This window comes from Orycteropus afer, unplaced genomic scaffold, assembly GCF_000298275.1.
Source record: "Orycteropus afer afer isolate SDZICR_OR568_19922 unplaced genomic scaffold, OryAfe1.0 scaffold00217, whole genome shotgun sequence".
NCBI classification, from domain to species: domain Eukaryota; kingdom Metazoa; phylum Chordata; class Mammalia; order Tubulidentata; family Orycteropodidae; genus Orycteropus; species Orycteropus afer.
Window position 1 is genome coordinate 3,676,475 of NW_006921804.1, and position 12,112 is coordinate 3,688,586.

At 44.9% G+C, this 12,112-nt stretch overlaps 1 protein-coding gene across 1 annotated transcript in view; it reads left to right on the forward strand.

Moving 5' to 3' along the window:
• The first annotated feature begins 11,901 nt into the window (after positions 1–11,901).
• Positions 11,902–12,112, forward strand: part of UBE2Q1 (ubiquitin conjugating enzyme E2 Q1) — an 8,701-nt gene continuing 8,490 nt past the window's right edge. Inside the window, exon 1 of the mRNA XM_007948530.2 lies at positions 11,902–11,907. Within this exon, the coding sequence (XP_007946721.2) occupies positions 11,902–11,907 (6 nt within the window). The remainder of the gene's footprint in view (positions 11,908–12,112) is intronic.

The following is a 12,112-nucleotide window of genomic DNA, read 5'->3' on the forward strand; positions in this document are numbered from 1 at the left end:
AAAAAAAAAAGAAAAAAAGGATTCATCTTTGTTGTCTGCACCTCCCAAGTACCTCCCTATGTCTTCCTCTTTCTCAATGGCACCATGTTGATCACTCTCATTTGGTACACTGCCCTTCTCTTCACCCAAATCAATACTTATCTCTACCTATTTAACAGCGTTCCCTACCTTCCCCTCCCACCCCTGGTAACCAACAGAGAAAATTTCCTTCCATATATAAACTGTTCCTTGACTTTTACAATAACAGACTAATATAATATTTGTCCTTCTGTGATTGATTTATTTCACTCAGCATAATGTCCTCCAAGTTCATCCACATTATGCGGTGTTTTGCAGATTCTATGTTATTCTTTAGGGTTGCATTGTGTGTATGTACCATAGTTTAGTTATCCATTCCTCAGTTGATGGACACCTAGGTTGTTTCCAACTTTTTGCTATTAGAAATAGTGCTGTGATGAACAGGGGTATGCATATGCCTGTTCTTGTCATGGCTCTCACTTCTTTAGGATATATACCTAGTAATGGAGTGGCTGGGTCAAATGGTATGTCTATTTCCAACTTTTTAAGGAATTGCCATACTGCTTTCCTCAGTGGTTGTACCATTTGACAGTCCCACCAGCAGCGTATGAGAGTCCCAATCTCTCTGCATCCTCACCAGCATTCGTTATTTTCTGTCCTGTTGAACTTTGCTGCTAGGGCTGGGGCAAGATGGTATCTCATTATTGTTTTGACTTTGCTTGCAAGCTTTTTAAGATCCCAGTCACTACTCATCAAAGTAGGATGTGGAACAATGTTTTTGTGTAGTATGTTATGCCAATTGCACTTGATGTCCCCTGCAACCATGGTCCTGAGCCCACAGGTCCAACTACTCATTCCCTCTGGGTAGCAGGCTGTGGCCAAGAAGTGACAACCTTGTCCCTTGTTAGCGCTACTATATACCTTGAAATTCTTACAGAACATACAAATACACTTGTAGAAACATTGTCTGCTAATGCTATATACGGTGATGGGCACACTCCTCCCTGCACAAACATACCTAATTGTTCAGTCTGTCCACCCATCCATCCACCTGTATATCAATACTTGCCATCAATGAAAATGCAGCACTGCATGTGCAAAGGCCATGACCCTTCTTTCACTTACAAAATCTCATGCTTCTGTGAGTTTGGAACCATTGCAATGGGTCCTGCTTCTGACACCACCTATAAAAATGGCATGGCTGGAGCATCTGATCTCCTCTAACTTCACCAGGGAGAGAGAGAATCACTATCATCCTCCTCCCAAGGTTGATTCCAATGAAGACATACCTCCTCTCACCAACTTTTTTTTATGAATTCTACCAGTTGTCCCCCCAACAACTCTCTCTACTACTCTTCTGGGTTCAGTAATTCATTGTAGTCTTCACACAAAACTCACATACAAAACTCACAATTATGGGGTTTATTATGGAAGTAACAGGTTATAATTCAGGATCAGGAATGACTCAGAATACAATTCTTTGGTTCAGGACACTTCTTGGCCATGCCCATAGGCATTCCTCTCCCTGGCCCTGAGCTTCTCAGCCCTCAGTCCTTCAGGCCTCTTGGGCCTACGAGGCCTCTGCCCTGCTTAGGCAAGTGTTACAAAGATCTTTAGCTCCACCAGTAAGTGCCCAGGAGGTCTGGTGGTGTAGCGCCTAAGGCATTTGAGTGCTAACCAGAAGGCTAGTGGTTCAAACCCACCAGCAACTCCTCAGAAGGAAGACTGGGTAATCTACTAGAGATAATGCCTCAAGCAAGGAGGGATTGCTATGAGTCAGAACCGACTCGATAGCAGTAAGTTTGATTTGGTTTATTTATTTATTTTTTGAGTAAGTGCCCAGAGCACCCTACTCCACCAGTAAACCTTCGCCCGAAGGTGTTCAGCTCTCGGCCCCATGGGTCAGTGAGCTTAGCTGCACCAAGTGCACAGAGGCATCCCACTATGCCAGCAAGACTCTTGCCTGTAGGCACTCAGCATTCTTGCTCCACGGAGCTGCACATCCACTTTAGCGGCCTCACTCAGTGGGCCAGGAAGCCTACTACACCATCTTGAGCCAGTCTTCTGGTTCTGCTGCTGCCATTTCTCTGGTACCACTTGTCACCATCTTGCACCACCACTGGTGTTACAGTTCTTTGACTCTGTTTCCTGGGTCTAGGAGGTTCTCAGCACAGGGGGCCTGGGTCCAATGGACACACTCCACTCCCATCTCTTCTTGGTGGCAGTGAAGTCCCCCCTGCCCCAAGACTGGCTCTTTTCTAAACCTAGGATGGCAAAACTGACCAATCCCCTCATTAGGGTTCCATACACCTAATCTGCATGGTCCCACACACACAGGGGTTCCACACACCTTATTTGGATTCTTAGCAGGGTGTCCAATCTCCTTTGTAAGCTGCATGTATCTGCATGTTGTTTGTTGTTGTTATGTGCCCTTGAGTCGGCCCCCGACTCATAGCGACCCCTCCTTTGGTTTCCGAGGCAGTATCACTACGGAAGTAGACCGACCCATCTTCCTTCTGAGGAGTGGCTGGTGGGTTTGAACCCCAGCCTTCTGGTTAGCAGTCAAGTGCCTTAGGCAGTATGCTACCAGAGCTCCTATCTGCATAGTCCCACCCAATTATTTGTCAGACACAATGACTATAGCGAAAAGGACCACATGAAGTGATTGAACTACCTGAAAAGGTTCAGATAGCTGTCTTTCCTGCCAGACCATGAAACATATCAGTACCTAGCACGTCATGGGTCATCAACAGATAAAGAAAAAGGTTAGTACAGGACTGGCATCTTTTAATTTGTAGGGAAAAATTGCTCTCTAAAAGCTCAGCTTTTCAAAGCAGGGATCATGAAGCTGGCATGGGATCGGGCCATGTTTTGTTCTCCTGTGCATGGGGTCGCTATCAGTCAAAAACAACTCGACGGCACCTAACAACAAAAGTTCAGCTGAAATTAACTTATTTAACATGTTGTCCCTTCCCCTTGAATTCCTAGAACTGGGTGGATGGGGGAAGGGGGAATGTGGGACAAGTGGCAAAAAAAGGACTGGAGAGGAAGTGGAGTGACTACAGACCCTGTAATGTACATGGCAGTGAGTATAAACCTGCACCCACTAGCGCAGGGACAGAGGCATATATAAACATGTAATGACCTCTTAAGAATGAAAGACACCTTGGAACTAAGGGGAAGGGATGGAGAATAAAAGCCTTCAGGAAAAGGGAAGTTGTATGTGTAGTCATCCCAGTTGGGGAAAGGGTCAAGGGTGGAAGGAAAAGCCACCTTCAACAATTCAAGGTCAATAGATGTTGAACATCTACTGTTTCCCAGGAATTGTACGTATGTTGAGGATACAATGATCAAAAATACTTAGTCCTAGCTATTGAGTTCATAGTTTAATAGCAAAGACAGACAATAAAATTATATAATGTGGTGGCTGCTGTGGTAGTAGTATAAATGAGTTGCCATGGAAGCACAGAGGGAGAGCTGTTAAGTGCCTGAGGACCTGGAGAGGTTGGGGATGAAAATTGAGATTGGAAAGATGAGAAAGGCAGTAAGGGCAAGGGTAATTTAGGGACAGGGAGCTTCATGCATGGATGGGGTTTACTGCTTTCTTCTTGTGGATGTAGGATGAATGAGGAAGGCTGTGAAAGTCGTCTCTTTCTGGAGTGGCTGGAAATCTTTCTGGAGTAGCTGCTTGTCTCTGGGATGATGGACTGAGGGTCATTTCTTGTTTAATGCACTTGGCTGCTCCTTGCATGCGCCTTCCATGCCAGACCAGCCAGCCTGTTCACCTTGGCCTTTACCTTCTCAAGTCCCTAGCTTTTACTTCAATTCCCTAGTTCCAAGCTGGTAGGGAGTAAGTGTTCCAAGCACAACAACCCAGTGGTCAAAGACAGGTGGAACACATTTCCTCCTCAGCTCTCCTACCCCCATACACTCTTCCCATAATCACCAGGAAAAAGGGAGACAGGACAGGTTCAGAACCAGGCAGGGTGATGAATGAATACAGAAGTATCAGTATGAAGGCAAAATAGTGACTGGGCAAAGTTGTGGTGGGACACTCCCACTGCCTCTAATGGTAATGAATATTTTCTCCTGAAAACCATGACAATCAATGTTACTTTCCTTTATTTAAGATGTTTTAATTAAAATATTTTTATTACCAAAGTAATACACATTTATGAAGACCAAATGGGAAACACAAATTAGCACAACAAAGTAAATACAAAATGGATTCCTAATTCCATTCCCCAGAAAAAAAGCAAGGCGCTCTGGTAGCATAGTGCCTAAGGCACTTGACTGCTAACCAGAAGGCTGGCGGTTCAAACCCACCAGCCACTCCTCAGAACGTTGGGCAATCTACTTCCATAATGATACCACCAAGGAAGGGTCGCTATGATTCGGATCCGACTCAATGGCGGTGCATTTTTTTTTTTTTTTTAATACTAACACACAGAAGAGTTTACCTATATATGAATTATATAAATGCTAACCAGAGGCCGGCAGTTCAAACCCACCAGCCACTCCTCGGAAGGAAGACTGGGCAATCTACTTCCATAGGTACTGCCTTGGAAACTCGAGGAGGGGTAGCTATGAGTCCAATCGACTCTATGGCAGTGTGTGTGTGTGTGTGTGTGTGCGCGCGCGTACGTGTTTATCTATAAAGTATAAGTGTACTCACAGGTAGATAAATTTTCACAACACATTGCTGCTCTTAGGTGCTGTCAAGTTGGCTCTAACTCACAGCAACCTTATGTGCAACAGAAGGAAATGCTGCCTGGTCCTGTGCCAGACTCTCAATTCTTGCTTTGTTTGAGCCCACTGCTGCAGCCACTGTGTCAATATAAACACTTCTATATAACCCTGCCCAGATTTAAATAACAGATTCTATCCCAGAAGTCCCATCATGTTCACTGGCAGGCTCTATTCCCTTCTCTTCAAAAGTAACCACGTGGAGGGTAGGGGAAGGAAGAGTGACTACTTAATGGGTTTGTTTAAGATGAGGAACAAGTGCTGGAATAGATAGTGGTGATGGTTGTACAATACAGTGAAAGTACTTCATGATACTGAATTGGACACTTTATATTAGGTAAAATGGCGAGTTTTATGCTATGTGTATTTTACATAATAAAAAAATAGTAATGAAACCAACTAAAAGTAAAATAGAAACCTCTATTCTGCCTTCTAACAGCATAGACTGATTTTGCCCACTTTTTAACTTTACATAAATGAAATCACAACCTTTTGTCTTTTTAAAAAAAAAAAAACCAACATTATGCTAGTGAGGATCATGGATGTTTCTGAGTGCAGTTGTAGTTCATCTGTTTTCATTGCTGTAGTGTTCCATTGTATAAATACACCACTGTTTATCCATTCCACTGTTGATGGATAAGGAGCTCTGGTGGTGTAGTGCCTAAGGCATTTGACTGCTAACCAGAAAGCTGGCAGTTCAAACCCACCAGTCATTCCTCGGAAGAAAGGCTGGGCAATCTACCTCTGTAGTGATGCCGCCTCAGAAACTCAAGGAGGGGTTGCTATGAGGTTTTGGTTGATGGATATGTAAGTTGTTTGTCATTTTGGACTATTAAAAATAATTCTGCTGTAAACACTCTTGTTCATGTTTTTGGTGCACAAATGTACGCACTCCTGTTGTATATTTAACTAATCATACATTTTTATGTATATAAAAAAGGACACACTGCAATACAGCTTTGTAACCTTCTTTTATCATTTACTACTTCTTAGGTATCTCTCAATACCATTAAGTATTCTTTAATAACTGTTTTAACAGGTGCATAGGCAAATCTTTTCATATACCTTTAATAACTCCCAAGAGCTCTGGTGGTGTGGTGCCTAAAGACATCTGACTGCTAAACAGAAGGTTTGATATTGATTCAAACCCACCAGCTGCTCCATGGAAGAAAGAGGGTGCAATCTACTTCTATAAAGACTTATCACCTCCGAAACCCAAAGGAGGTCACTATGAGTTGGAATGGACTCAATGGCAGTGGGTTTGGTTTTAATAACTTCCAAGTGAAATCACTGGGTCAAAGGTTTTTAAGTTTTTTTAATTATTTGATGATGGACTGCTAAATTGGCCTCCAGAAGGATTGGTGTTACCAGGATTACCCTGGGCCTCAGACTACAGAACCAACGGCCAACAGGTCTACATTTCTTGCCTGGGTGGAGTCCTCTCCTCATGCCCTTCCCCAAATCCTAAATCATTCCTCCTCTGTCTTAGGTCTTTCTTCCCAACCTCCTTGTACTCTGGGACCCAGTTCTTTTAGGATGTCCCTTCATCTCCATCTAACTCTACTCATCTTTCACTTCTTTCATAGGAATTAATCCTAATATCACCCTGGTTAAAGCATTCGGCGGCTAACCAGAAGGTCAGTGGTTCAAATCCACCAGCTGCTCCACAGGAAAAAGATGCAGCAGTCTGCTTCTGTAAAGATTTATAGCCTTGGAAACCCTGTAAGGGCAGTTCCACTCTGCCCTATAAAGTCATTATGAGATGGAATTGACTTGATGGCAGTGAGTAATATCACCTTCACCTTTCTTAATCCCTATTATTTAATGTCTTTGTCATGTTGTATTAGTCAATTATGTCTGACCCCAGTTCATGCGCTGTACTATATAACACGACAGAAATGATCAAATGACCAGCAGCTATTGTGTAAAGAGATCCTCCTCCTTACATGACAGGTGCTACCACAGGGACTTTACCTTGTTTGTCTCTGAATATCCAGTGCCCAATACTACTCCTAGCAAAGAGCAAGCGCCCAGGACATGCCAGCTGAGTCAATGACAGAGGCTATGCTTCTGGGAGCCAGTCAAAGGAGAAGGCTGCCCACCCTGCCCCAAACAAGCCCACTGATACCATATGACCATTTGGGGGGGAAAAAAAAAAAAAACACTAACTCTACAACTTGGAACAACCAGAACTGAAATAATGTGAATGTTCACACATTGTGAAAAAGTGTTAACAAATGAACAATTTGTGTAGAAATTATTGAATGAGAACCTAAACTGCTGTGTAAACCTTCACCAAAAGCACAGTATTATTTTGAAAACAAAACAATAACCCTACAACTTACTTTCCTCAGAGTATTCAGGGTGATCTTTTAAAAATTTAAATCAGACAAAACCACTTCCTGCTTGGAATCCTCTAGTCTCCCACCGCACTTTGAATAAACCACAAACAAGTCACCGTGACCTCCTTAACTCAGCCCCTGCTTTCTTTACTAACTTCAGCTCCTATCCCTCTTTTCTCTTCTCTCACTAGCCGTGACCTCCTTAACTCAGCCCCTGCTTTCTTTACTAACTTCAGCTCCTATCCCTCTTTTCTCTTCTCTCACTAGGCTTAAGCCATGCCAATCCTGTTTGTGTTTTTTAAAAAAACATTTACTGAGCTCTTACTATGGGTACTGTTCTAAGTATTTTACATGTTACTTCACTTAACCCTCCCAACAACCCTATGAAGTAGGTGCCATTATGATCTCCAGTTACTTGCCTATGGTCACAGAATTAATAGTTGGCATATCTGGGGTTCAAAGCTCATGCTCTTAGCCAGTAAACTATTACTTTCTGATTGCTAGAACACACCGTCTTCGGTCTCATTCAGCATCTTTGAGCTTGTAGCTTCCTGAGTTAGTAATAACCCAAGGTTGAGTCCCAAAATGTGAGAATAATTCACATCCCATTTTCTAACCTCCATCTCTGACACCCGCCACCCCCATGGCATTTTCTCTCTCTCACACCAACCACCCAGAGTTAGGTCTTTCTAAAATGACTGCCTGTACAGCCTCTTCTGTGCACTAGCCACCTAAAGCCGAGGGCTTTACAAGGTAGGACTCTGTCCTAATCAACTGCCAAGGAGGTAGATGCCAGGCCCTACTGGGACTCACTGACCCCAGGGGGTTCAGTAAGTCACTGGAATGACTCACAGAACTCACAAAAAGGGGCACATTCACTGTATCACCATTTTAATGTAACCACAAAACAACATAAGAGATACTCAGGTGAGGTCTGGGAGGAGTTTTCGCCAAGAGTGTCATGTCCCCAGGGATTCTGCTGGTCCTCCCACTGCATCATCAATCCAGAAGCTCCAAGGTCAGGGTCTTTTATACAAGTTATTGGGGCCTCAATGTATATGAGCCAGGTGTGGTCCTTGGGCTCCTAACTCCTTTGTATACATTTAAGTTTAAAAAAAAACAAGACACTTCATGTTGCTAGGGAATTCCAAGGGCTCTTTTCAGGAACGAGAGATAAAAACCAAATGCAGTTCTTGGTCCCACATACCTCCTCTGCCTGGAATGCTCTTCCCCAATTCCTCTCAGGCCTCTTCTTCAACAAAACCTCAGCTCAAACATCACTTCCCTAGGGAGACCTTCCCTGACTACTGGACTTAAACTCATCCTCAGTCACTCTCTACCACATGACTCCAATTCCTTGCATCTGCTTACCAGTCTCGTATTATTCTCATTATTTATTCATTTATTGTCTGACTCCTTCAACTAGAATGGAAGTACCCAGAAAGCAAGGATTTTGTCTGTCTTGTCCGCTGCTATATACTCATACCAAGACCAGCAATTGGCCCGTGGTTGTTGTTAGTTACCATCAAGTTTACGCGGTGCAATGGCAATGCCATGTGTGCAGAGCAGAGCTGCTCCATAGGGTTTTCAAGGCTGTGACTTTTCAGAAGCAGACTGCCAGGCCTGTCTTCCTAGATGCCTCTGTGTGAATCTGAACCACCAGCCTTTCAGCTAGTTGTCAAGCACTTAACCGTCTGTACCACCCAGGAACTCCTGTTGGCCCATGGTAAAACCTCTTAACTGTTTACGGAATGGTGAGTGCTTTGACTCTGTAGTAGTAACAGTAATCACAGTAGTTGTTGTTAAGTGCCATCAAGTTGATTCTGATTCATAGCAACCCAATGGGACAGAGTAGAACTGTCTCATAGGGTTTCCTAGGCTGTAATCTTTCCAGGAACAGATTGCCAGGTCTTTCAAACCACTGGATGGGTTTGAACCACCAGCTTTTTGGTTATCAGCCAAGCACTTAACCATTGCCCCACCAGAGCTGTAACAGTTTTAACATTTGCTGAATGATATAGTATGTGCCCACCACTGAGTTAATCATTTTACATACCTCATTTCTTCTCAACTGGTAAATGACCACACAGCAGATAAGGAAACTGAGGTTGGCAGAAATTAAATAATTTGCCCACAGCCAAATAGCTAGCAAAGGAGATGAGCTCAAATCCAAAGCCAGTTCTCTCTAACTGCCCAGTCCATGCTATTTTCACTCAGGGCTGGAGCCAAGTGACATGTAAAAACCTTTTGGTCTATTTCAAAGGACACCTATAGTACTCTCCAAGCAACACCTGTGGCCCTGCCCTCTATCCTGAACTCAGAACTCACAGCCCACTGGAGGTCTCCAGGAGAAGGCCCACCTTCACCCTTTCCCTCCACATACTCAGTATGTGCATAACCTAACTCCTCACCTTTCTCACAAAACTCAGGTCTGCTTTGAGAAGACTCATTCTCAGGCAGTACTACTATTATTACTTGCACAGGGTTTCAGACTGGAAACTTAGGGGAAAAAAAAAAAAAAAAAGCCCAAATTTCCTAAACATGGCTTTGAATACCTGCCAAGATCTAGCCCCTGCCTACCTGACCTACAACCACTCTCTCCCTTACTCTAGACTGACCGCCTTTCTAGTCTTCCCACTTGCCACAGACCCTCCTCCAAACCCTTGCACATGCCATCCCTCCTGGCTGGGTCAGTATCTGGCTCTCCTTCTTCCCTTAGGTAATCCTTCAGAACAAGTGTCATTTGCTCAGAAATACTTACCCAGATCCCTCAGTCTTGTTCTCAGAAGCACATCTGAATTACGTGACTAGATGTGTTTCTATAAGGCTGCAAGCAGGGAAAAGGTAGGGACTGGGTCTGTCTCACTCAATGCTGCATCCCCAGTGCCTCATATATAGTAGGTTCTCAGTAAATATTCACCTTCTCCCACATCTAATGGGTCAGTGGCTTTGTAGACTCCATCTGTTTTGCCCACTAGGATATAAGCTCTATGAAGGCAGGAATTTTTGTTTTATTCACCACTGTTTCCCTAGTACCCAGGTATTCATTCAATGAATATATCCACCACTCATTTTCTATTTCTATTGCCCCTGCCCTCCACATCTCAGCAGGGCACCAGATGAGACACCATGCTAGGCTTCTAGATGACAGAGGGCTCTCCCCACCCAGGAGCTGAGACACAGAGCAGACAGATCAGCAAAAAGAGAAGAGACATACCTCAGTGGTCACGGCATTTGGATTTCCTAACTGAGATTTGGAGAGTCTGTGGAACACAGTGGGACTGTTTCATCTAATTAAAACCCTTCATAAAATACATAATTCAGGGTTTTCTAAATGCCTGCATTTTCTGTTTCTTGGGTAAGGGCTGGCGTCAAGTGACACGTAAAAACCTCTTGAGAAAGTACCAAAGGAAGTCAGAGAGGGGTGGAAAGGCATGGCCTTTGGAGACATGCCCAGGAACTCTGTTTACTAGCTGTAGAGCCTTGGACAGTCACTCCTTTTCCCCACTTGTAAAACAGGAATAAAAGAAGCTTACCTTGCAATGTTGTTGGGAGGTTTAGAAATATTTGCAAGATACCCTGGCTCAGGAAATGCTTAATAAATGGCAATTCATTTCACAGCCTTTATACTACCAGCTCGCACACACAGATACCAAGGTGACATGTACCTAACTATTCAGGGCCCTTAAAGAAGATAAATGGCTCCAGGTGGGCCGAGAATATGTTTCAATCATCTTTAAATACCCACAGCCCAACCTGGCGGAAGAACGCCTTCTACAAACCCTGTTGAATAGATAAATGAGTAGCCCAACACGGAGTACTGACCGTGAGCAGTCAGCTTCCAATAAAAGTAGACTCATTTTAGTTTAGGGGAGGACGGTGTCAATCTGGTCACTGGCTCAAGCGCTGGGTTGGCTTCGCAGAATTCCCCAGGCCCTACCAAAGGTAACAGACACCTTTCGCAGGGGGACTTTAGCTCCAGGTTTCCGGAGATTCAGCTAGCTTTGTCCTTTGTAATAGTGCCACCTAGCGAGGGCCTAGAGGCGTTGCTGCCTACTTCCGGCAGCTTTCTGAACTACTGCGAGTCTTCTTTCGCTCTTTGGGCTTAGGTCCGGGAATGGGTTCCGACAGAAATTTGTCTCCTTCCATTTACTGCCAGGTTTATGGTTTAAGACTAGTGATGCACTCTTTGACTTCACACAGGAAGTCCATGCCGCCCCTCCCCCAAACCTGTACACCACCGGGGGTTCTGAAAAGTACGAAGGGTCTGCGATCACCAACACCTCATGTATTATCTGCCAGCGATCTTTACAAGACACTTCATGGTGTCCTCGCATAATCACTGAGAGTAGTGAATAACTCAGGCATTCTCCTCGTCAGAGCCATTGCACAGATGATGACAATAAGGCTCAGAGGAAAAGTGGTTCACCCAAGGTCACCCAGCGAATTAGCTGCAGGGCCGGTACAAGAATCCAAGCCTCTTGTATCTGAGTCCCTAGTTGCTTCTCCAATTCAGTGTGGGGACAAAGCATGACCGTTCCCCACGGTGGGTAGAGACTCGGGGATCCCCAGCCCTTGCGCCGTGGAACGGTGGAGGCGCAAGATAAAGACGATAAGGCTACCATCGCAGGTCTCGTTGTTGTCTGGCCACCGAGTTCCCTGCACCTTCACCGCTGAATGAGAGCGGGGTACTAGGGCCCCAGTGCAGGAAACAGGGTCTCACACGAGCAGCCCCTGGGAGCACGCGGCGCCGGGTCACGTGAGAGGGGACAGCCGGCGAAGAAAAATCTTGCGCATGCACGTACGACGTACGTAAATACGCAGCGAGGCACTGAAAGAGCGGAGGCCGAAGCCTTAGTCACATGTAGAGGGTGGCAGGAGAGAGTAAGGGGGCGGGAAAGACATATCACGTGAACGAGGCCAGTCCAGGGAGATCACGTGAGGGGGGACGGAGGCGGGGCCGCCGAAGAGGAGGAGGAGGTGGACGAGGAGGAGGGGCGCGCGGC